This window comes from Chrysemys picta, chromosome 1 (genome assembly GCF_011386835.1).
Source record: "Chrysemys picta bellii isolate R12L10 chromosome 1, ASM1138683v2, whole genome shotgun sequence".
NCBI lineage: Eukaryota > Metazoa > Chordata > Testudines > Emydidae > Chrysemys > Chrysemys picta.
Genome location: NC_088791.1, coordinates 349,944,527 through 349,971,134, shown reverse-complemented (window position 1 = coordinate 349,971,134; position 26,608 = coordinate 349,944,527). Strand labels below are relative to the sequence as shown.

Here is a 26,608-nt window from a genome sequence, read left to right as displayed (position 1 = left end):
TTACACTCCACTTGCTTGGGGAGGTATGCTTGTGAGTGTGATGTGGCTGGAATGTGCTTTATGCAAGAGGTCTCTTGTGTGATGTGATTGGAAAGCTTGTGGTCTGCTAAGTGTGTTCATCCTATTTGTTTGCATGTGTTGTTTCTGTGTCTGGAGTTGGGGAGATGGGATGTGGACTTGTGTCACTGTTGTGGTCGCGCCGGGTGGGGGCCGTCAATGGGGCATTGGTTTGTTTGCCTGCAGGCCTTCCTGTGTGCGTGAGGACCAGCCCGGGGGGTGGGGTAGAGATTGGAGGTCTTGGAGACATATGGCCATGTCGCATGGTGGTGACATCCATCGTAGATCTGTTACTTTTCCATTTAGCATGTCGGGCGGGTAACAAGAGAGACGGGGGATTCCTGCCTTGTGCCAAAGTTATAAAAGAGGGTGGAGCAGGAAGGAGGGGGCTGCCAGTCATGAGAAAACCCCTGCTTATCACCTGAGATGTCTGCTGGATCTAACAAAGACAGTACCAGGGGAAAGGATTTGGCCCAGAGCAGAAAATAGTCCAATCTGTGAAGTAAGCTTATTGGAACATCTTTGAGGGTGAGATATTAACTGTAATCAGTTTCTTAATGTATTACACTTAGCCTTGCGTGTTTTGTTTCATTTTGTTTGTGACTTAATTTGTTCTGTCTGTTATTACTTGAAAGCACATACATCCTACTTTTTATACTTAATAAAATCACTTTGGTTTATTAATAAACCCAGAGTAAGTGATTAATACCTGGGGGAGCAAACAGCTGTGCATATCTCTCTATCAGTGTTATAGGGGGTCAGACAATTTATGAATTTACCCTAGATACGCATTATACAGAGTAAAACGGATTTATTTGGGGTTTGGATCCCATTGGGAACTGGGTGTCTGGGAGCTGGAGACAGGTAACCTGCTGAGCAGTTTTCAGCTAAAATCTGCAGTTTGGGGAGCTTATCCCAGACCGCAGGTCTGCGTTGCAGCAGGTTAGCATGTCTGGCTCAATAAGACAGGGTCCCAGAGGTCCCAAGGTGGCAGAGAAAACTGGCTCAGAGGTAATTTCAGCACATCAGGTGACAGTCCCAAGGGGATCTCTGTGACCAAACCCATCACAGAGTCTTTACTGAAACCTGTGTCAGCCTGGGCCCAGTTACCATAGTAACCTTTGCCCTCAGACTCCTTCCTTCGAGCCAGACCATCTAAGAGGAACCCCCAGTGGCCATTGCTCGGCAGTTAGACCAATTCAACCTCAATGGCTCAAAAACTCTAATGCCCGTGACGCAGCAGCACTCGCCTCAAAAAGCCACTACTTACCCCTCACTGTCACCCCTGAGCACCCCCACATCTGCCACAGACACCAAGGGGCTGGACTCATGGGGCTTCCCAGATGCCATCTGTCACAGGAGGCTGTGGTAAGAGGCCTTTGATAGATTAATGTCAGAGGCGTTGCTCTGTGGAACACTGGCATAGCCCTGAGCTTAGCGTCGCAGAGTATCTGAGCACTTGAATGTATTTATCCTCTCGCCACCACTGTGAGGCAGGGCAGGGCTATTATCCACCTTAGCAGACGTGCAGAGATAGCCTATAGCTTACCCACAGTCACAGAGGGCAGGGAATCAAACCCAGCTCTCCTGAGTCACACAGCACTGCCCAGACCACAGGCCCAGCCTTCCAGACCTCTGAGCAGTGACAGGCCTGGCTCGATTCTCTGCTGCGCCAGCAAAGCTCCCCCTTGTGCTGCAGAGAGTGGGGATGGCAAGGAGCCAGTTACAGTGGTTTGATTTGCTGGCCCATTCTTCCCCTGCCTCAGTGGAGTTTAGAGCAGCCTGAGGGCTGGGCTGACCTCCGCTGGATGGTAATGGCTTCCAAGAGCCCCCCACCCCTGGAGAAGCCCAGAGCCTCCCTGGCCCCCGTGACTGCAACCCAGTCCCCCCCACCACCACCACGTCTGCTACCACGCAGTTGTCTCTTCTTGAAGAACCTGAGCTTTTTATCTGTGCCATGCAGGTTCCAGGGCAGCTGAGGAGGCTTTTCTGACACTGCCCCCATATTCATCATTGTGATATGATTGTGACATAGTTATAACACATCTTGTAAAAAATATGTCCTGTGAGGTTTCTACGGAAAAGTTATGATTGGCAGAATATGATTATCCCACTTTTATGCATATTTTTATTTTTGCATCTGAAGTTATGAATATTGACTATTTATCTGTATAGTTACACCACGGTGACACCCACTAGGCAAAATATTTACAGTCTAGACAGCTGGCTATGAAGGGCCTATTCCAGTTATTGGCACATTAGGGGAAATAATAGGTCCTAGGAGAAGCTTATCCCCCACCTGGTGAACCTTCCTGAGAACGCTCCAGACAGCCTATGGGTAATGGCTGCTATGACCCAGCAGGGAATGCAAAGACATGTGACCAGATCACATGACACTGAACTCCATTTTGGTACCTGTGGGGAGTCAGGGTCATGGGATGGGGGCTGCTTTGGGGCTTCTACTCCTCCTCTTGCCCCCCCCCCGATAGAGGGTCCGTGGTTCCCCATGGTGGGCCGGGATCCCTGGGTGGCTCTTAACACAGCCTACCTCCGGCTTTCAGGAAGACCAGGAGGTGGTCCCTCAAGGGGAAGAGGAGGAGCAGAGCATGAAACCTTGTGGGGGGGAAGATGGGGCAAAGGCCTCAGAGGAAGAGGAGGAGGAGTGGGTGGAGCCTCAGGGGGACGAAGAGGGGCAGGGGCAGGGTCACAGGGAGGCAGGACTCCTTCATGTGTCCTGCTTTTACCTTTTGAGAAGGTGGTCGCCCTAAACTGCATGAGCTAGGCTGGGAGAGGAGCCAGCTGTGCCTCTCTGAGGGAGTTGAGGTGTGTTTCCAACCTTTCCAAGCAGCTGGGGCAGCACAAATGGAGGGAACCTCGGCCTGAGTCTCTTGCCAGGACTCCTGTGTGTCAGAGCCTCACTCACACATGTAGCTCTGCTCTGCGTCGGTGGGAAGAGGGCTCAGCGGGTATGGTGTGTGCAGAGCTATCAGTCGGGTAGGGGTGCCTAAATGGCTTCTCCTGGAGCTCCTGTGTTAATCAGGTCTCTGACACGACTCAGTCACAGGAATCTGGCTGGGGGCGTAGGGGATGGGTGGGTGTCTATGCCCCAGTAATAGCCTCTGTCCACAGCTGGTGCAGCCCCATGGATCACACAGCACCCAGAGAGCCCAGGAAGGACCAGGACTGCGATGGCAGAACAACTCTGCAGCTTTTGCCATGGTCCTTGGATGTTTAGTCGGAGACGGGACAGTGACAGGCCAGGTGTAATGGGAAACCACATCCACATCCCTTCTCTATACTGACATCATAGGAATTCTGAGGTTGGAGCAGCCACCAATACGACTCTTTTGGGCCAACAACGCAGCAGTCCCCTGGTTTTCCATGAACACAGACACTTTATAAATGCTGCTTCCTGCCTTGGTCTCCTTCCCTGACTGCACTCTCCTGCCTCACCAGCCCCTCTCCCCTTGCTCTGGGTCTGAGTGGAGATCAGTAGCTCATGTCTTCTCGGATGGAAGGGTCCAGGATGGAATAGATGGCTGTGGACCATGTTTTTTGACTCTCAGGTCACTAGTATGGGAGCAGTGTGAGGAACTGACCCTTCAGTTGATGAATACCCTGATTATCCTCGCACGAAGGTGTTTGCTTTTCACACTGTACACGATGGGGTTCATTAGGGGTGGGACCAGCAGATAGAAGTAGCCCAGGACAAACTGAAGCAAGTGAGAAGAGCTATTCCCAAATCTGTGTATCACAGACAAGCCGATCTCTGGTATGTAGAAGAGCAGGACAGCACAGAGGTGGGAAACACAGGTGTTCAGGGCCCTGAAACACTCCTCATGGGACGCAACATTCAGCACTGTTTTGAGGATAATCATATAAGAGAGGAAGATGAGCAGCGAGTCCAAGCCCATGGTTAAGAGTGCAGTAGACAAACCATAGATATTGTTGACTGTGATATCCGCACAAGCCAGCTTCATGACCTCCTGATGCACGCAGTAGGAATGGGAGAGGACATTGGCTCGACAGTATTGGAACCGTTTCAGCAGAAAAGGGAGTGGTAATACTACAGCCACCCCTCTTAGCACACACAGCAGTCCCATTTTGACTAACCTCGGTGGAGTTAAGATGGAAGCATATCTCAATGGGTTACAGATTGCAATGAAGCGGTCAAAGGCCATCAACAAGAGGAAGGAGGATTCCATACCTTGAAGCAAGTGGATGAAGAACAGCTGGGCAAAACAGGCATCGAGGCTGATCTCCCTAGAGTTGAACAAGAATATGCCCAGTATCGTAGGTATGGTGGTTATCGATAAGCCAAGGTCTGTGACGGCCAACATGGAAAGGAAAATGTACATGGGGTCATGGAGGCTTGGATCTGTTTTTATAATGAACAGAATGACTGAATTTCCTACTATTGAAGTAACGTACGCTAAGCAGAAGGGGATAGCGATCCAGAGATAGACGTCTTCCTTTCCAAGTATCCCAGTGAGAAGGAACACTGCAAATTGGAATTTGGTGTCATTGACAGCTGACATAATGTACTGGGCAGGTCCAAGGAGTTTTCAACATTCCTTCCTGAAAGGAAAAAGAACAGGAGACGAGCTGATATTTAATGAGACAACTTTCTGCTCTGAGTGCAAGTCTAGAGACTCCCAGGATCTCAAGGAAGATCATTAAAAACATAGTCTTCGATTTACACCATTGATAGGAAGATAGGCACTGCCAGACTGGATCAGACCTGCAGTCCATCTAGCTCAGTATCCAGTGACCAGTTCCAGAAGCTTCAGAGGAAGGTGGAAGAAACCCTGCAATGGGCAGCTATGAATAACCTGCTCCCAGGGAAAATTTCCCCCTGACACCCACTAGTTAGACATATTTTGTGGTGTAAAACAGGAGGGTTTAGAGCCCTTCCAAGACATTTAAAAAAAATTCTCACTAATGAAATTGGATTTTCCAATTACCGCTATAAGCACCAAACCCTCTTTGAATCCTGCCATGCTCTGATCCCCAGTGATATCCTGTGGCTGGGAATTCCACAGCCTATTTGATAACTGTGATTTTAGAGCTGTAACTTTCACACAGAAACCCTTTCTGGCCCTTCACTTCTGAGTGTGGCCCATTGTATCGTGACATGCATAAAAACATGGCAAGTGCAGGGTGAAAGTGGTCATTGTATTATCTGTCCTCCATTGAAGCGATTTATAAGTGTGTTTCATTGCCTCTTTATATGCATTTTTTTTTACTTTCTTCACTCCTCAGTCGAAATTCTGCCACTCCCTCTTTGTAGCACATGGGATCAATTCTCAGGGCCAGGTTCTGAATTCAGTAACAGTGACTTCAACAGCATCACTCCAGATTTACATGTGTAAATTCAATCAGAACCAACCTCTATTAACTTTCCATTACCAAATGCTCCCGGTGATACACCCTGACTCTCAAGAATCCCTCCAAGAGAAGCTGAAGTGCTTTGCCTGGTCAGCATTGACTGATTCCAGAAAACTCAGTCATCCAACAAGCTTCTTTTCATCCTCACAGGAACTGCAGGCCTGTAGATATCAGGCAAGTTACAAGCTAACACTGACAGTTATTTCAGCTGGGGGGGAGGGTTCGCTTCGCAAAGGGTGAATAGTGCAAAGACACGGTGTGCACTGATATTCAGCTGAGTGTGCAAGTTACTTCAGCCATGAGTGTGTAACAGTTGATGGGCATAAATTATATACAATCTCTATTACACTCCCCTTTGCTGCACCTCAGCTCTACTCTGCAGAAACACAGACCAGCGGTTCTGTTCTCTCAGGACTCTTTGGAAAGCCTTGCACAAGTCTTGGAGAGTGAATGAAAGCAGGACCCTGAATGTAAGTGTTAGAAACAGCTTCTTGTCAGTTACCAGGAGACAGTATCATACAGTGGTTCACTGAACAAAAAAATTAATAGCACAAACCCATCGCAAACAGGATTTGGAGTAATTCTAAAACAAAGGCCACGAACTGTTACCAATGCTCCTTCCTATAGTAGATTCCAACAACTCTACTGCTAGCTTTGGCTAGACATGCATGTCATGAACCTTTGATTTGTATTATGATGAAAAGTTTTGGCATTCAATTTGCATATCTGTACTTTAGTACACACATGTCAACCCATTCTTTCCCCTCTGATCTTCTTTCAGAGATGATTTCTCAGCTTAGAGTGGGACTTAAAACCTAGTTCATGTCATCTGGATTTTTTCAGAACCTTAAAAGATCGCAGCGTCTCAGCCCTCATTCAGTCGCTTGTCAGCAAACAAAAGTCTAGTAGTTCCTCTGTCCCTGGTTTAATAGCTGACTGGTTCTCCTCAGGTTCTGTTCTGTCAGTCTGTAGCCGGTATCCAAAGTAGTGACCGCCATTGGGATCGATATATGAAATATTCATTCCCTGAGCTCTCACTCTCCGGTACACAGTGACCCCAGCACCTGTTATTCAGGCACGCTGAGGGTTTGCAGGAAGTGGCTTTCAAAGTCAAATGCATGAGTATTCATGGAAATGGAACCTCATTTCACACATGAAAGTGGTTTATTGCTCCTTCTCTCTCTCTCTCTCTCTCTCTCTCTCTCTCTCTGGCTGCCTATGTTCTGTATTCATAAAATGTGGATTACAGGAATGGCATTGGGACAGACATGGAGCTGAGCTGCAATAATGAATGTGTGAGTTAAACACAGTGCTTGGGATGGTTGCTGTAGAGCTTTATTGGGTTAAGTATTGGGATGTTTATGCTATACCTATATTGGGAGAAACCAGTACGGCTCATCTTAGTTTAACACCAGGCTACTAAAAAGGAAGCAGGAAGAGAAGCAACAACTCAAGAAAAGCCATCGCTCAGTCAGCACCCCAGGGAGGGAGAGACAACCCTGGAGCTACAAGCTGGAAAGATCCTATTCCCGGGCTACAGCCACATTACACAGCTTGTTTTGCCAGTGCTGGGAGTCTGTCCAGAGGTCGGGCAGCTGTTGCTCAGAAGCTCTTCAGACTGACAGGCACAGACACCGCTGGGGAAGTCTGAATGCCCTTCGCCTGCCTAGGTCCCCGTCAGAGTGGGAGGGCTTAGACTCAGGGACGTGTACAAACTGTTGTTTGAAAACCCTCTTATTCTCCCATGTTACACTTTCTTCGTTCTGTTCAGATTAAACAGTATTTTGGTTCCAGAAGGCTGGCTGGTCACTCGTCTCACCACTACTCACAGACTCCCAAAGGGAAGAACCACAGGTGCCGAACGCATTTGGACCTGTTGGGCAAGCCCAGTCAACCCGCAGTGTGCTGTAGCCCAGGGCCCAACCTGAGGGCGGGAGGACCGCAGGATTCCACCCAATGAGAGGCCAGTGTCTGAGGCCTGACATCTGGCACTCGGAGACCAGAGAGGGAGCAGAGATGCCAGTAGTTCTGAGGAGTGTCTACAGGACAGAAATGTTGGAGCCCTCAGCCAGTCAGGAAAAAGAAATACGCCCTATCAGACCTCTTACTATAGAGCAACGCAGCTCTGAATTCTGTGTTCACAATCGAGCCAGAGAATAAAACCTTTGAAAATGTATTTGTTGACTAAATTTCCAGCAGCAAATATACCTGAGGCGATTTGTGAACTAGTCACTGATATTCCGGGGGTCCCATCTCGCTCAGCCCCTGGCAGGATTGGGACCATAAGAACATAAAAACAAGAATGGCAATACTGGGTCAGACCAAAGGTCCATCTAGCCCAGTATCCTGTCTTCTTACACTGGCCAACGCCACCTGCCCCAGAGGGAATGAACAGAGCAGGGAATCATCAAGTGATCCATCCCCTGTCACTCATTCCCAGCTTCTGGCAAACAGAGGCTAGGGACATCATCCCTGCCCATCCTGGCTAATAGCCATTGATGGACCTATCCTCCATGAATTTATCTAGTTCTTTTGAGAACCCCTGGTATAGCCCAGAGCACACGGCACCTCCAGAAATGGGACGCCTTGAAAAATCCTGATTCGGGGCATCAGGATTTTAACACTCTGAGCTTACTTTGAATGTCAGATTTCTATGTAGCTTGAACAACCCACCACGCAGCATGAGCAGATGTAAGGGAGGTGTTCTCAAGCTACCTAGCGCTGCCTGCCCTCCAGCCCGTCACTGAGTCACCCCGACAGCCCAGCTGAGTCCTCGGCCGCTGCACAGAACATCTGCAAATGGAAACAGTTTGCAGCCTTTACACATCACTTTGCATTGTAAAGATACTGAAACCTTCCAACGTACCAAATTCCTGCTAGAAGCGGAGTCGCTGACACCAGAGTTTTTCACCCTAAAGAACAGGGAGTCATCGGAGAGGTTGCACAGGCAGCAGGCAGTATCTGTTCGGACAGGGAGGCAAGTGTCTTTATGAAGCATGGCTGCACATTCCCTTGGGGGCCACTTGGCCATCAGGGCATCTCAGCTGCTTGATTTACTGTACACCAGCTTTAGCCCCCGTCACAGCCAATGGCAAACTGCAGGAGGCCAAATCACAGGGGACGTGGGGTGATGCTAGTCAACCGGAATGCAGCGCCAGCCCTGCTGCAGGTCCTATTAATTGTGTAACCCTTCTGCCCATCTAAGTTGGCAGCAACAAGGGCCAGGTTCTGTATCTAGGGGTTCCATTTCAATAACACAATGCAAAACCGGCTCGAGCCCCCACCCAGTGACCTGGGACAATTACATACCACCCCCTGGGTGCCTCTAAGAGGCAATACTTCCCCTCTCGCAAGCACAGAGTCTGAGTGTAACAGAAAATGTTTAATAACATGAGGTAAACGACATCAGCATTAAATTGGAAAAACACCACAACTAGAGTTCTTAGACCAAATCATGAGCGAAGACCCACCCCAGCAAATTGGGCCGTGTCCTCTCCCGTTGGTTCTTGAAACCAGCGACCCAAGAATCACCAAAGTCCCAAAAGTCCACCAATCCCAAAGTCTCTTGGGTCCAGCAACCCAAGAATCACAAAAGTCCCAAAAGTCCAACAACCCCCCAAAGTCTCTGTCCATGATCAGTGCAGCCCCAGAGTTCAAAGGGGGGGGGGGTGAGCAGGTTGTTAAGGGGCACCTTATGTGATCCGAGGCCAACCGGCTGCTTCTCCGTGGGGTTCCACCGCAGCCTTCACCACGAACTGCTCCACTCCACCCGCAGTCCCTCTCCTGCCGTCCCACGAATTGCTCTGGCAGCTGCTCCGCTCCGCTCAGCGACCTGTGAGCCGCGCCGCTACGCTCCGCTCACCGACCTGTGAGCCGCTCCGCTCCACTCCAGCCGTCCCTTGGGCCGCTCCCACAAGGCTCTGCTCTGCTAGCTGCTCCTCCAGCCGCTCCGCTCCGCTCACCCCCGCTAAGCTAAGTTAGCTTAGCAATATAGCTTCAGGCTCCCCCACTAGTTAACACAGCCTCAGTGATCTCAGCTCTTAAATAGCTTTAGCTCTTTTGTGATTTCAGCTCTTAGTGATTTCAGCTAGTAGTAGGGGAGCCCCAGTGCTGGTGCACTACTGGCCCAAAGTGAACTCAGCTCAGCAGTCTGTAACTAGACTCCTAAGGGAATCAAAGTTAGCTCTGACATTCAACAGTGGAGAGAGGAGGTAGTGCACTTGGTGTTTCAACCCCCTCAGGGAGAAAGCCAAACCATCAGGTACAAATACCTGTCCCCATCCTCTCTCCATTCACTGGGTTTTGTAACCCATGCCCCTTGACGAGCAAATCCTACTTAGGTAATGGTGAATGACTCACTCAGTCCTTCTGTCATACAACAGTTCCACTGGCCTTGATTCACAGAATCAGGGTAACAAAACTTTATTCTTCCTGCCCCAATAACAGAGAAACTGGGGATCCCACACCAGCCAAAGTAACCACTTTGAGTTGCTGTGGTTTCATGCCAGGCGAGTGGGTGTGCCTATGCAAACAAGATCAGCCCCTGGAGTTCTTTTCCACACTCGCCATAATTCACCACCAGATGTCAGGGTAGAGCTCATCCTGACTCTGCTTACAATTGAATCCAGGCTTGTCATCACTGTTTGTATGATTCCGATTAGTCACAGGGCTACCTTGGGTGCAGCCGAGTGGTAACGATGATGCTGTCACAGCTGTGATCTTGCTGAAATAAACATAACATAAAACAATAATAATAATATAGGACCTGATTTCTCACCAGCAGCCCCCGTCCTACATTACAAACTCAGAGTGCAGGCCAGGGAAGTGAAGGGAGATTCCACAAGGCTCCCTACATGGAAATTTCCTTCAGATCATTCCAGGAGGGGAAGTCCCTTTCCTTCTCCATGAGGATTGAAAAGGGGGACCCTGGATCCAGGGATCTCCAAAGTGAGACACAGATATCAGTGATCCACTGGTAGCTACTCTCACCCACCCACAATCTCTGGGCCTCCACATTTGACAGAGCAGAGCACCTCATCAGTGATGTCTGACAACACCCACCACAGAAAGGTTGTGGATAAATTGGAGACAGTCCAGCAGAGGGCAATGAAAATGATTAGTGGGCTGGGGCACATGACTTATGAGGAGAGGCTGAGGAAACTGGTCTTATTTAGTTTGCAGAAGAGAAGAGTGAGGGGGGATTTGATAGCAACTTTCAACTACCTGAAGAGGGGTTCCAAAGTGTATGGAGCTCGGCTGTTCTCAGTGGTGGCAGATGACAGAGCAAGAAGCAATGGTCTCAAGTTGCAGTGGGGGAGGTCTAGATTGGATATTAGGAAACACTATTTCACTAGGAGGGTGGTGAAGCACTGGAATGGGTTACCTAGGGAGCTGGTGGAATCTCCATCCTTGGAGGTTTTTAAGGCCCGGCTTGACAAACCACTGGCTGGGATTATTTAGTTGGTGTTGGTCCTCCTTTGAGCACGGGCTGGACTAGATGACCTCCTGAAGTGTCTTCCAACCCTAATCTTCATGATTCTATGATGGGCACAATGCCCCAGCCATAGACTGGTCGGGAGGTTTTGACATTTCCATACCCAGAGTGCCGCCATAGACTCGGTCAGTGCAAACTTCATTAATGTTATGAAGACGAGGCAGATGAAAAGCCTTCAGTTTCTCCTGGGGATCCAGGCAGCTGCAGCTGGGCAGCATCATGGCAGCTGAGCTTTCAGAGAAAAATGATCTGTTTTCTATCAAAATTTACCTCAAAAAATGGGTGAAAAGGAAACATTCCTTCGCTCCCCACTGCCCCACTTTATTGGCAGAAGTGGGCATTTGTCCCATTGGCTGTTGCCAACTGATCAAGTCAGCAAGAGCAAACAATACAAATGCCTCCTTTTGCCAAAAAAAATAATTGGGATGGCTGGGACAGGGCTTAAAAATGGACTGCCTCAGCCAAAAAGTAATGTATGGTCACCCTACCCCCAAAGCATGAGCCTCTCTCCTTTGTGCTACAGGACCACACATGTAGGTGGCAGCATAAGGTCCCTATCAGCCTCCCACACTCACCATCCTATGGATGCATGCGGGAGTCTCCATTGTCTCTATTGCCACAGTAAAACCAGGATATATGGTGTCTTTATCCTCTAAACAAGGTTCTTTCCTGTCTTTGGGCGAGTCTCACAATTCTCCCACTCTTCGAGTTGGGAACACAATCCCAACTGCGCTAAATGCTAATCGCCAAGAATGCCCGTCTGGAAACCTCAGTCTCTTCCATTCGGGGTATGTGACCAGAGCTATAGAGTCACCCCCAGCTTCCTTAAAACTAATAGGTTTATTAGCAAATAGCAGAAAGCATCAGAGAAAAAGGTTTTAATATAGCAGGCAGCTGTCACACATCTACATTCATTTATCTCATGTATCACAACAACCTAAGTTCGACAGGCTTTGCTCTGGAGATAGAGGAACAGAACTGGCCCAACTTACATTCTTTTGGGAAGCCAAGGAGCTCTTGGAACCCAGCCTAGTTTCCCTGTGTCCCTGACAGCATCTTCCCATCGGTTTGCCCCTTTCTTGTGGAAGCAGCCTGTGACGTTGCACTCCACTTGCTTGGGGAGGTATGCTTGTGAGTGTGAGTGTGATGTGGCTGGCATGTGCTTTATGCGAGAGGTCACTTGTGTGATGTCATTGGAAAGCTTGTGGTCTGCTGGGTGTGTTCATCCTGTTTGTTTGCATGTGTTGTTTCTGTGTCTGGATTTGGGGAGCTAGGATGCGGACTTGAGTCACTGTTGTGGTACCACCGGGTGCGTGTGGGGCCGTCAATGGGACATAGGGGGCTTGATGGCTCCCATTGGTTGTGACGGTTGATGGTGGATGGTTTGTTTGCCTGCGGGCCTTCCCGTGTGCGTGTGGGCTGGCCTGTGGGAGGTGGAGACTGGAGGTTTTGGAGACATGTGGCCGTATTGCATGGTGGTGAAATCCATCTTAGATCTGGTACTTTTCCATTTAGCATGAGGGGCGGGTACCCAGAGAGACGGGGGATTCCCGCCTTGTGCCAAAGTTATAAAAGGAGGTGGAGCAGAACGGGGGGGGGAAGGGGGAGCTGCCAGTCATGAGAAAACCCCTGCTTATCACCTGAGATGTCTGCTGGTCTAACAAAGACAGTACCAGGGGAAAGGATTGGGCCCAGACTAGGAAAGAGTCCAGTCTGTGAAGTAAGCTTATTGGAACATCTCTCAGGGTGAGATATTACCTGTAATCAGTTTCTTAATGTATTAGGCTTAGCCTTGCGAATTTGTTTCATTTTGTTTGTGACTTACTTTGTTCTGTCTATTATTACTTGAAACCACTTAAATCTTACTTTTTATACTTAATAAAATCAGTTTTGTTTATTAATAATCCCAAAGTAAGTGATTAATACCTGGGGAAGCAAACAGCTGTGCATATCTCTCTATTAGTGTTATAGGGGTCAGACAACTTATTAATTTACCCTAGATATGCATTATACAGAGTAAAACGGATTTATTTGGGGTTTGGATCCCATTGGGAACTGGGTATCTGGGTACTGGAGACAGGTAACCTGCTGAGCAGGTCCCAAGCTGGCAGGGAAAACTAGATCAGAGATAATTTCAGCACATCAGGTGACAGTCCCAAGGGGATCTCTGTGACAAAGCCCATCGCACATCCTTTACTGAAACCTGTGTGAGCCTAGGCCCAGTCACCATAGTGACCTTTGCCCTCAGACTCCTTCCTCCCAGCCAGACCATCTAAGATGAACCCCCTGTGGCCATTGCTCGGCAGTTAGATCAATTCAGCCTCAATGGCTCACAAACACCCGTCCCTGTCACGCTGCAACACTCCCCTCAAAAATCCACTACTTACCCCTCACTGTCTCCCCCAAGCACCCCCACATCTGCCACAGACACCAAGGGGCTGGACTCAGGGAGCTTCCCAGAAGCCATCTGTCACAGGAGGCTGTGGTAAGAGGCCTTTGATAGATTAATGTCAGGGGTGTTGCTCTGTGGAACCCGGCCATAGCCTTGAGCTAAGGGTCATAGAGTATCTGAGCATCTTGAATGTATTTATCCTCCCGCCACCGCTGTGAGGCAGGGTAGGGCTATTATCCACCTGTGCAGAGGTGCAGAGACAGCCTATGGATTACCCACGGTCACAGATGGCAGGGAATCAAACCCAGCTCTCCTGAGTCACAGAGCCGTGCCCAGACCACAGGCCCAGCATTCCAGCCATCTGAGCGGTGACAGGCCTGGCTGGATTCTCTGCTGTGCCAGCAGAGCTCCCCTCTGTGCTGCAGAGAGCGGGGATGGCAAGGAGCCAGTTCCAGGGGTTTGATTTGCTGTCCTGTTCTCCCCATGACTCAGTGGAGTTTACAGCAGCCTGAGGGCTGGGCTGGGATGACCTCCATCTGGTGGTAATGGCTTCCAAGAGCCCCCCCCCCAGGCAATCACAGAGCCTCCCTAGCCCCCGTGACTCCAGCCTAGTGTCCCCCCCCGCCCCAGTCTGCTACCACGCAGTTGTCTCTTCTTGAAGATCCTGAGCTTTCTATATGTAAAATGTGTCCTGTGAGCGGTCTATGGAAAAGTTATGATTGGCAGAATATGATTATCCCACGCATATGCGGGTTTTTTTGCATCTGAGGTTATGAATATTGACTATGTATAGGAAAAAGAAAAAGTTCCTAACTGTCAGGGTGGTTAAACACTGGAATAAATTGCCTAGGGAGGTTGTGGAATCTCCATCTCTGGAGATATTTAAGAGTAGGTTAGATAAATGTCTATCAGGGATGGTCTAGACAGTATTTGGTCCTGCCATGAGGGCAGGGGACTGGACTCGATGACCTCACGAGGTCCCTTCCAGTCCTAGAATCTATGAATCTGTCTAGTTACACCTGGGTGACACCCACTAGGCAAAATACTTACAGTCTAGACAGCTGGTTATGAAGGGTCTATTCTTGGGAATGGGCCATTAGGGGAAATAATAGGCCCTATGAGAAGCTTATCCCCCAGCTGGTGAGCCTTCCTGAGAACGCTCGGGACAGCCTATGGGTAATGGCTGCTATGACCCAGCAGGGAATGCAAAGACATGTGACCAGATCACATGACACTAAACTCCATTTTGGTACCTGTGGGGAGTCAGGGTCATGGGATGGGGGCTGTTTTTGGGCCCCTGCTCCTCTTCTTGCCTCCCCCCACACCCACGGCAGATAGAGGGTCCGTGGTTCCCCATGGTAGGCCGGGATCCCTGGGTGGCTCTTAACACAGCCTAGCTCCGGCTTTCAGGAAGACCAGGAGGTGGTCCCTCAAGGAGAAGAGGAGGAGCAGAGCATGAAGCCTTGTGGGGGGAAAGATGGGGCAAAGGCCTCAGAGGAAGAGGAGGAGGAGTGGGTGGAGCCTTAGGGGGAAGAAGAGGGGCAGGGGCAGGGTCACAGGGAGGCAGGACTCCTTCATGTATCCTGCTTTTACCTTTTGAGAATGTGGTCGCCCTAAACTGCATGAGCTAGGCTGGGAGAGGAGCCAGCTGTGCCTCTCTGAGGGAGTTGAGGTGTGTTTCCACCCTTTCCAAGCAGCTGGGGCAGCACAAATGGAGGGAATTTGGGCCTGAGTCTCTTGCCAGGACTCCTGTGTGTGAGACACTCACTCACACATGTAGCTCTGCTCTGCCTCGGTGGGAAGAGGGCTCAGCAGGTGTACTGTGTGCAGAGCTATCATTGGGAGAGGGGATACCTGAATGGCTTCTCCTGTGGCTCTTGTGTTAATCATCTCTGACACAATTCAGTCACAAGAATCTGGCTGAGGGCGTAGGGGAAGGCTGGGTGTCTGTGCCCCTGGAATAGCCCCTGTCCACAGCTGGTGCAGCTCCATGGATCACACAGCACCCAGAGAGCTCAGGAAGGGCCAGGACTGCGACTGCAGAACAACTCTGCAGCTTTTGTCATGGCCCTTGGATGATTAGTCAGAGACGGGACAGTGACAGGACATGTGTAAGGGGAAACAACATCTACATCCCCTCTCTTTACTGACTGTATCGACAGGAATTCTGAGGTCGGAGCAGCCACCGATACTGCTGTTTAGGGGCACCACTCCCCTGGCTCTCCATGAATACAGTCACTTTGTAAATGCTGCTTCCTGCCTCGGTTTCCTTCCCTGACTGCACTCTCCTCCCTCACCAGCCCCTCTCCCCTTGCTCTGGGTCTTAGACACCATCTGAACCTCTCTCTACAGAGTGGAGATCAGTAGCTCATGTCTTCTCGGATGTAAGGGTCCAGGATGGAACAGATGGCTGTGGCCCGTGTTTTTCGACTCTCAGGTCACTAGTATGGGAGCAGTGTGAGGAACTGACCCTTCAGTTGATGAATACCCTGATTATCCTCGCACGAAGGTGTTTGCTTTTCACACTGTACACGATGGGGTTCATTAGGGGTGGGACCAGCAGATAGAAGTAGCCCAGGACAAACTGAAGCAAGTGAGAAGAGCTATTCCCAAATCTGTGTATCACAGACAAGCCGATCTCTGGTATGTAGAAGAGCAGGACAGCACAGAGGTGGGAAACACAGGTGTTCAGGGCCCTGAGACACTCCTCATGGGACGCAACATTCAGCACTGTTTTGAGGATAATCATATAAGAGAGGAAGATGAGCAGCGAGTCCAAGCCCATGGTTAAGAGTGCAGTAGACAAGCCATAGATATTGTTGACTGTGATATCCGCACAAGCCAGCTTCATGACCTCCTGGTGCACACAGTAGGAATGGGAGAGGATGTTGGCTCGACAGTATTGGAACCGTTTCAGCAGAAAAGGGAGTGGTAATACTACGGCTACCCCTCTTAGCACACACAGCAGTCCCATTTTGACTAACCTCGGTGGAGTTAAGATGGAAGCATATCTCAGTGGGTTACAGATTGCAATGAATCGGTCAAAGGCCATTAACAAGAGGAAGGAGGATTCCATACCTTGAAGCAAGTGGATGAAGAACAGCTGGGCAAAACAGGCATCGAGGCTGATCTCCCTAGAGTTGAACAAGAATATGCCCAGTATCGTAGGTATGGTGGTTATCGATAAGCCAAGGTCTGTGACAGCCAACATGGAAAGTAAAATGTACATGGGGTCATGGAGGCTTGGATCTGTTTTTATAATGAACAGAATGACTGAATTTCCTACTATTGAAATAACATACACTAAGCAGAAGGGGATAGCGATCCAGAGATAGACGTCTTCCTTTCCAGGTATTCCGGTGAGAAGGAAAACTTCAAATTGGAATTTGGTGTCATTGACAGCTGACATGATGTACTGGGCAGGTCCAAGGAGTTTTCAACATTCCTTCCTGAAAGGAAAAAGAACAGGAGACGAGCTGATATTTAATGAGACATCTTTCTGCTCTGAGTGCAAGTCTAGAGACTCCCAGGATCTCAAGGAAGATCATCAAAAACATAGTCTTGGATTTACACCATTGATAGGAAGATAGGCACTGCCAGACTGGATCAGACCTGCAGTCCATCTAGCTCAGTATTCAGGGGCCAGTTCCAGAAGCTTCAGAGGAAGGTGGAAGAAACCCTGCAATGGGCAGCTATGAATAACCTGCTCCCAGGGAAAATTTCCCCCTGAAACCCACTAGTTAGACATATTTCATGGTGTAAATCAGGAGGGTTTAGAGCCCTTCCAAGACAAAAAAAAAATTCTCACTAATGAAATTGGATTTTCCAATTACCGCTATAAGCACCAATCCCTCTTTGAATCCTGCCATGCTCTGATCCCCATTGATATCTTGTGGCTGGGAATTCCACACCCTATTTGATAACTGTGATTTTAGAGTTGTAACTTTCACACAGAAACCCTTTCTGGCCCTTCACTTCTGAGTGTGGCCCATTGTATTGTGACATGCATAAAAACATGGCAAGTGCAGGGTGAAAGTGGTCATTGTATTATCTGTCCTCCATTGAAGCGATTTATAAGTGTGTTTCATTGCCTCTTTATATGCATTTTTTTTTACTTTCTTCACTCCTCAGTCGAAATTCTACCACTGCCTCTTTGTAGCACATGGGATCAATTCTCAGGGCCAGGTTCTGAATTCAGTAACAGTGACTTCAACAGCATCACTCCAGATTTACATGTGTAAATTCAATCAGAACCAACCTCTATTAACTTTCCCTTACCAAATGCTCCCGGTGATACACCCTGACTCTCAAGAATCCCTCCAAGAGAAGCTGAAGTGCTTTGCCTGGTCAGCATTGGCTGATTCCAGAAAACTCAGTCATCCAACAAGCTTCTTTTCATCCTCACAGGAACTGCAGGCCTGTAGATATCAGGCAAGTTACAAGCTAACCCTGACAGTTATTTCAGCTGGGGGGGAGGGTTCGCTTCGCAAAGGGTGAATAGTGCAAAGACTCGGTGTGCACTGATATCCAGCTGAGTGTGCCACTTACTTCAGCCATGAGTGTGTAACAGTTGATGGACATAAATTATATTCAATCTCTATTATACTCCCCTTTGCTGCACCTCAGCTCTACTCTGCAGAAACACAGACCAGCGGTTCTGTTCTCTCAGGACTCTTTGGAAAGCCTTGCACAAGTCTTGGAGAGTGAATGAAAGCAGGACCCTGAATGTAAGTGTTAGAAACAGCTTCTTGTCAGTTACCAGGAGACAGTATCATACAATGGTTCACTGAACAAAAAAATTAATAGCACAAACCCATCGCAAACAGGATTTGGAGTAATTCTAAAACAAAGGCCACGAACTGTTATCAATGCTCCTTCCTATAGTAGATTCCAACAACTCTACTGCTAGCTTGGCTAGACATGCATGTCATGAACCTTTGATTTGTATTATGATGAAAAGTTTTGGCATTCAATTTGCATATCTGTACTTTACTACACACATGTCAACCCATTCTTTGCCCTCTGATCTTCTTTCAGAGATGAGTTCTCAGCTTAGAGTGGGACTTAAAACCTAGTTCATGTCATCTGGATTTTTTCAGAACCTGAAAAGATCGCAGCGTCTCAGCCCTCATTCAGTCGCTTGTCAGCAAACAAAAGTCTAGTAGTTCCTCTGTCCCTGGTTTAATAGCTGACTGGTTCTCCTCAGGTTCTGTTCTGTCCGTCTGTAGCCGGTATCCAAAGTAGTGACCGCCATTGGGATCGATATATGAAATATTCATTCCCTGAGCTCTCACTCTCCGGTACACAGTGACCCCAGCACCTGTTATTCAGGCACGCTGAGGGTTTGCAGGAAGTGGCTTTCAAAGTCAAATGCATGAGTATTCATGGAAATGGAACCTCATTTCACACATGAAAGTGGTTTATTGCTTTCTCTCTCTCTCTCTCTCTCTCTCTCTGGCTGCCTATGTTCTGTATTCATAAAATGTGGATCACAGGAACGGCATTGGGACAGACATGGAGCTGAGCTGCAATACTGAATGTGTGAGTTAAACACAGTGCTTGGGATGGTTGCTGTAGAGCTTTATTGGGTTAAGTATTGGTGTTTATGCTATACCTATATTGGGAGAAACCAGTACGGCTCATCTTAGTTTAACACCAGGCTGCTAAAAAAGAAGCAGGAAGAGAAGCAACAGCTCAAGAAAAGCCATCGCTCAGTCAGCACCCCAGGGAGGTTGAGAGACAACACCGGAGCTACAAGCTGGGAAGAGCCTATTTCTGGGCTCCAGCCACGTTACACAGCTTGTTTTGCCAGTGCTGGGAGTCTGTCCAGAGCTGGGGCAGCTGTTGCTCAGAAGCTCTTCAGACTGACAGGCACAGACACCGCTGGGGAAGTCTGAATGCCCTTCGCCTGCCTGGGTCCCCCTCAGAGTGGGAGGGCTTGGACTCAGGGACGTGTACAAACTGTTGTTTGAAAACCCTCTTATTCTCCCATGTTACACTTTCTTCCTTCTGTTCAGATTAAACAGTAGTTTGGTTCCAGAAGGCTGACTGGTCACTCGTCTCACCACTACTCACAGACTCCCAAAGGGAAGAACCACAGGTGCCGAACGCATTTGGACTTGCTGGGCAAGCCCGGTCAACCCGCAGTGTGCTGTAGCCCAGGGCCCAGCCTGAGGGCGGGAGGACTGCAGGATTCCACCCCATGAGAGGGCAGTGTCTGAGGCCTGACATCTGGCACTCGGAGACCAGAGAGGGGGCAGAGATGCCAGTAGTTCTGAGGAGTATCTACAGGACATTAATGTTGGAGCCCTCAGCCAGTCAGGAAAAAGAAATACGCCCTATCAGACCTCTTACTATAGAGCAACGCAGCTCTGAATTCTGTGTTCACAATCAAGCCAGAGAATAAAACCTTTGAAAATGTATTTGCTGACTAAATTTCCAGCAGCAAATATACCTGAGGCGATTTGTGAACTAGTCACTGATATTCCGTGGGGTCCCATCTCGCTCAGCCCCTGGCAGGATTGGGACCATAAGAACATAAAAACAAGAATGGCAATACTGGGTCAGACCAAAGGTCCATCTATCCCAGTATCCTGTCTTCTTACACTGGCCAATGCCACCTGCCCCAGAGGGAATGAACAGAGCAGGGAATCATCAAGTGATCCATCCCCTGTCACCCATTCCCAGCTTCTGGCAAACAGAAGCTAGAGACACCATCCCTGCCTATCCTGGCTAATAGCCATTGATGGACCTATCCTCCATGAATTTATCTAGTTATTTTGAGAACCCTGGTATAGCCCAGCGCTCACAGCACCTCCAGAAATGGGACCCCTTGAAAAATCCTGATTCGGGGCATGAGGATTTTAACACTCTGAGCTTACTTTGAATGTCAGATTTCTATGTAGCTTGAACAACCCACCATGCAGCATGAGCAGATGTAAGGGAGGTGTTCTCATGTTACCTAGCACTGCCTGCCCTCCAGCCCCGTCACTGAGTCACCCCGACAGCCCAGCTGAGTCCTCTGCCGCTGCACAGAACATCTGCAAATGGAAACATTTTGCAGCCTTTCCCCTTCACTTTGCATTTTAAAGATAGTGAAACCTGCCAACGTACCCAATTCCTGCTAGACGGGGAGCCGCTGACACCAGAGGTCTTCACCCTAAAGAACAGGGAGTCATCAGCAAGGTTGCATGGGCAGCAGGCAGTATGTGTTCAGATAGGGAGGCAACTGTCTTTATGAAGCATGCCTGCACATTCCCTTGGGGGCCTCTTGGCCATCAGGGCATCTCAGCTGCTTGACTTACTGTACACCAGCTTTAACTCCCATCATGGCCAATGGCAAACTGCAGGAGGCCAAATCACAGGGGATGTGGGGTGAGGCTAGTCAACCAGAATGCAGCGCCAGCCCTGCTGCAGGTCCTATTAATTGAATCCAGGCTTGTCATCACTGTTCGTATAATTCCGATTAGTCACATGGCTACCTTGGGTGCAGCCGAGTGGTAATGATGATGCTGTCACAGCTGTGATCTTGCTGAAATAACATAACATAAAACAATAATAATAATATAGGACCTGATTTCTCACCAGCAGCCTCCGTCCTACATTACAAACTCAGAGTGCAGGCCAGGGAAGTGAAGGGAGATTCCACAAGGCTCCCTACATGGAAATTTCCTTCAGATCATTCCAGGAGGGGAAGTCCCTTTCCTTCTCTGTGAGGATTGAAAAGGGGGACCCTGGATCCAGGGATCCCCAAAGTGAGACACAGATATCAGTGATCCACTGGTAGCTACTCTCACCCACCCACAATCTCTGGGCCTCCACATTTGACAGAGCAGAGCACCTCATCAGTGATGTCTGACAACACCCACCACAGAAAGGTTGTGGATAAATTGGAGAGAGTCCAGCAGAGGGCAATGAAAATGATTAGGGGGCTGGGGCACATGACTTACGAGGAGAGGCTGAGGAAACTGTGCTTATTTAGTCTGCAGAAGAGAAGAATGAGGGGGGATTTGATAGCAACTTTCAACTACCTGAAGGGGGGTTCCAAAGTGTATGGAGCTCGGCTGTTCTCAGTGGTAGCAGATGACAGAGCAAGAAGCAATGGTCTCAAGTTGCAGTGGGGGAGGTCTAGATTGGATATTAGGAAACACTATTTCACTAGGAGGGTGGTGAAGCACTGGAATGGGTTACCTAGGGAGCTGGTGGAATCTCCATCCTTAGAGGTTTTTAAGGCCCGGCTTGACAAACCACTGGCTGGGATTATTTAGTTGGTGTTGGTCCTCCTTTGAGCACGGGTTGGACTAGATGACCTCCTGAGGTGTCTTCCAACCCTAATCTTCATGATTCTATGATGGGCACAATACCCCAGCCATAGACTGGTCGGGAGGTTTTGACATTTCCATGCCAAGAGTGCAGCCACAGACTCGGTCAGTGCAAACTTCATCAATGTTATGAAGACGAGGCAGATGAAAAGCCTCCAGTTTCTCTTGGGGATCCAGGCAGCTGCAGCTGGGCAGCATCATGGCAGCTGAGCTTTCAGAGAAAAATGATCTGTTTTCTATCAAAACTTACCTCAAAAAATGGGTGAAAAGGAAACATTCCTTCGCTCCCCACTGCCCCACTTTATTGGCAGAAGTGGGCATTTGTCCCATTGGCTGTTGCCAACTGATCAAGTCAGCAAGAGCAAACAATACAAATGCCTCCTTTTGCCAAATAAAAATAATCGGGATGGCTGGGACAGGGCTTAAAAATGGACTGCCTCAGCCAAAAAGTAATGTATGGTCACCCTACCCCCAAAGCATGATCCCCTCTCCTTTGTGCTACAGGACCACACATGTAGGTGGCAGCATAAGGTCCCTATCAGCCTCCCACACTCACCATCCCATGGATGCATGCGGGAGTCTCCATTGTCTCTATTGTCTCTATTGTCACAGTAAAACCAGGATATACGGTCTCTTTATCCTCTAAACAAGGTTCTTTCCTGTCTTTGGGCGAGTCTCACAATTCTCCCACTCTTCGAGTTGGGAACACAATCCCAACTGCGCTAAATGCTAATCGCCAAGAAGGCCCGTCTGGAAACCTCAGTCTCTTCCATTCGGAGTATGTGACCAGAGCTATAGAGTCACCCCCAGCTTCCTTAAAACTAATAGGTTTATTAGCAAACAGCAGAAAGCATCAGAGAAAAAGGTTTTAATATAGCAGGCAGCTGTCACACATCTACATTCATTTATCTCATGTATCACAACAACCTAAGTTAGACAGGCTTTGCTCTGGAGATAGAGGAACAGAACTGGCCCAACTTACATTCTTTTGGGAAGTCAAGGAGCTCTTGGGACACAGCCTAGTTTCCCTGTGTCCCTGACAGCATCTTCCCATCAGTTTGCCCCTTTCTTGTGGAAGCAGCCTGTGACGTTGCACTCCACTTGCTTGGGGAGGTATGCTTGTGAGTGTGAGTGTGATGTGGCTGGCATGTGCTTTATGCGAGAGGTCTCTTGTGTGATGTCATTGGAAAGCTTGTGGTCTGCTGGGTGTGTTCATCCTGTTTGTTTGCATGTGTTGTTTCTGTGTCTGGATTTGGGGAGCTAGGATGTGGACTTGTGTCACTGTTGTGGTACCACCGGGTGCGTGTGGGGCCGTCAATGGGACATAGGGGGCTTGATGGCTCCCATTGGTTGTGACGGTTGATGGTGGATGGTTTGTTTGCCTGCGGGCCTTCCCATGTGCGTGTGGGCTGGCCTGTGGGAGATGGAGACTGGAAGTTTTGGAGAGATGTGGACGTATCGCATGGTGGTGAAATCCAACTTAGATCTGGTACTTTTCCATTTAGCATGAGGGGCGGGTACCCAGAGAGACGGGGGATTCCCGCCTTGTGCCAAAGTTATAAAAGGGGGTGGAGCAGGACGGGGGGAAGGGGAGGCTGCCAGTCATGAGAAAACCCCTGCTTATCACCTGAGATGTCTGCTGGATCTAACAAAGACAGTACCAGGGGAAAGGATTGGGCCCAGACTAGGAAAGAGTCCAGTCTGTGAAGTAAGCTTATTGGAACATCTCTCAGGGTGAGATATTACCTGTAATCAGTTTCTTAATGTATTAGGCGTAGCCTTGCGAATTTATTTCATTTTGTTTGTGACTTACTTTGTTCTGTCTATTATTCCTTGAAACCACTTAAATCTTACTTTTTATACTTAATAAAATCAGTTTTGTTCATTAATAAACCCAAAGTAAGTGATTAATACCCAGGGGAGCAAACAGCTGTGCATATCTCTCTATCAGTGTTATAGGGGGCGGACAATTTATGAATTTACCCTAGATACGCATTATACAGAGTAAAACAGATTTATTTGGGGTTTGGATCCCATTGGGAACTGGGTGTCTGGGTGCTGGAGACAGGTAACCTGCTGAGCAGGTCTCAAGCTGGCAGGGAAAACTAGGTCAGAGATAATTTCAGCACTTCAGGTGACAGTCCGAAGGGGATCTCTGTGACCAAGCCCATCGCACATCCTTTACTGAAACCTGTGTGAGCCTAGGCCCAGTCACCATAGTGACCTTTGCCCTCAGACTCCTTCCTCCCAGCCAGACCATCTAAGATGAACCCCCTGTGGCCATTGCTCGGCAGTTAGATCAATTCAGCCTCAATGGCTCACAAACACCCGTCCCCGTGACGCTGCAACACTCCCCTCAAAAATACACTACTTTCCCCTCACTGTCACCCCTGAGCACCCCCACATCTGCCACTGACACCAAGGGACTGGACTCAGGGAGCTTCCCAGAAGCCATCTGTCACAGGAGGCTGTGGTAAGAGTCCTTTGATAGATTAATGTCAGGGGTGTTGCTCTGTGGAACCCTGGCATAGCCCTGAGCTAAGGGTCATTGAGTATCTGAGCATCTTGAATGTATTTATCCTCCCGCCACCGCTGTGAGGCAGGGCAGGGCTATTATCTACCTGTGCAGAGGTGCAGAGACAGCTATGGATTACCCACGGTCACAGATGGCAGGGAATCAAACCCTGCTCTCCTGAGTCACAGAGCAGTGCCCAGACCACAGGACCAGCCTTCCAGCCATCTGAGCGGTGACAGGCCCGGCTGGATTCTCTGCTGCACCAGCAGAGCTTCCACCTGTGGTGCAGAGAGCAGGGATGGCAAGGAGCCAGTTACAGGGGTTTGATTCTCTGGCCTGTTCTCCCCATGACTCAGTGGAGTTTACAGCAGTCTGAGGGCTGGGCTGGGCTGACCTCCACCTGGTGGTAATGGCTTCCAAGAGTCCCCCTCCCAGACAATCACAGAGCCTCCCTGGCCCCCGTGACTCCAGCCCAGTGTCCCCCCGACCCCAGTCTGCTACCACGCAGTTGTCTCTTCTTGAAGAACCTGAGCTTTCTATATGTGCCATGCAGGTTCCAGGACAGCTGAGGAGGAAGTTGTGACAATTTTCATCATTGTGATACGATTATGACATAGTTATAACGCATCTTGTACAAAATGTGTCCTGTGAGCGGTCTATGGAAAAGTTATGATTGGCAGAATATGATTATCCCACGCATATGCATTTTTTTTTTGCATCTGAGGTTATGAATATTGACTATGTATAGGAAAAAGAAAAAGTTCCTAACTGTCAGGGTGGTTAAACACTGGAATAAATTGCCTAGGGAGGTTGTGGAATCTCCATCTCTGGAGATATTTAAGAGTAGGTTAGATAAATGTCTACCAGGGATGGTCTATACAGTATTTGGTCCTGCCATGAGGGCAGGGGACTGGACTCAATGACCTCTCGAGGTCCCTTCCAGTCCTAGAATCCATGAATGTATGAATCTGTCTAGTTACACCTGGGTGACACCCACTAGGCAAAATACTTACAGTCTAGACAGCTGGTTATGAAGGGTCTATTCTTGGTAATGGGCCATTAGGGGAAATAATAGGCCCTACGAGAAGCTTATCCCCTACCAGGTGAGCCTTCCTGAGAACGCTCGGGACAGCTTATGGATAATGGCTGCTATGACCCAGCAGGGAATGCAAAGACATGTGACCAGATCACATGACACTAAACTCCATTTTGGTACCTGTGGGGAGTCAGGGTCATGGGATGGGGGCTGTTTTCGGGCCCCTGCTCCTGCTCCTCTTCTTGCCTCCCCCCACACCCACGGCAGATAGAGAGTCCGCGGTTCCCCATGGTAGGCCGGGATCCCTGGGTGGCTCTTAACACAGCCTAGCTCCGGCTTTCAGGAAGACCAGGAGGTGGTCCCTCAAGGAGAAGAGGAGGAGCAGAGCATGAAACCTTGTGGGGGGAAAGATGGGGCAAAGGCCTCAGAGGAAGAGGAGGAGGAGTGGGTGGAGCCTCAGGGGGAAGAAGAGGGGCAGGGGCAGGATCACAGGGAGGCAGGACTCCTTCATGTGTCCTGCTTTTACCTTTTGAGAAGGTGGTCGCCCTAAACTGCATGAGCTAGGCTGGGAGAGGAGCCAGCTGTGCCTCTCTGAGGGAGTTGAGGTGTGTTTCCACCCTCTCCAAGCAGCTGGGACAGCACAAATGGAGGGAATCTGGGCCTGAGTCTCTTGCCAGGACTCCTGTGTGTCAGACCCTCACTCACACATGTAGCTCTGCTCTGCCTCGGTGGGAAGAGGGCTCAGCAGGTGTACTGTGTGTAGAGCCATCAGTGGGAGAGGGGATACCTGAATGGCTTCTCCTGTGGCTCCTGTGTTAATCATCTCTGACACAATTCAGTCACAATAATCTGGCTGAGGGCGTAGGGGATGGGTGGGTGTCTGTGCCCCTGGAATAGCCCCTGTCCACAGCTGGTGCAGCTCCATGGATCACACAGCACCCAGAGAGCTCAGGAAGGGCCAGGACAGCGACTGCAGATCAGCTCTGCAGCTTTTGTCATGGCCCTTGGATGTTTAGCCAGAGACGGGACAGTGACAGGACAGGTGTAAGGGGAAACAACATCTACATCCCCTCTCTTTACTGACTGTATCGACAGGAATTCTGAGGTCGGAGCAGCCACCGATACTGCTCTTTAAGGGCACCACTCCCCTGGCTCTCCATGAACACAGTCACTTTATAAATGTTGTTTCCTGCCTTGGTCTACTTCCCCCACTGCACTCTCCTCCCTCACCAGCCCCTCTCCCCTTGCTCTGGGTCTTAGACACCATCTGAACCTCTCTCTACAGAGTGGAGATCAGTAGCTCTGTCTTCTTGGATGGAAGGGTCCAGGATGGAACAGATGGCTGTGACCGGTGTTTTTCGACTCCCAGGTCACTAGAATGGGAGGAGTGTGAGGAACTGGCCCT

At 49.2% G+C, this 26,608-nt stretch overlaps 2 protein-coding genes across 2 annotated transcripts; both read right to left on the bottom strand.

The window, feature by feature from the left end:
• LOC135981632 (olfactory receptor 51G2-like) lies at positions 1-4,595 on the bottom strand. Its single transcript, XM_065584982.1, has 2 exons — positions 3,669-4,595; positions 1-78 (listed from the first exon to the last, which is right to left on the bottom strand). Exons 1-2 carry the CDS (start codon positions 4,593-4,595, stop codon positions 1-3), a joined length of 1,005 nt encoding a protein of 334 aa, XP_065441054.1.
• An 11,209-nt stretch (positions 4,596-15,804) lies between these two features.
• Positions 15,805-16,740, bottom strand: LOC101934954 (olfactory receptor 51G2-like). The gene has a single exon (XM_005311407.2). The coding sequence runs from the start codon at positions 16,738-16,740 to the stop codon at positions 15,805-15,807; it is 936 nt and encodes a 311-aa protein (XP_005311464.2).
• Between the last annotated feature and the right edge of the window lie 9,868 nt (positions 16,741-26,608).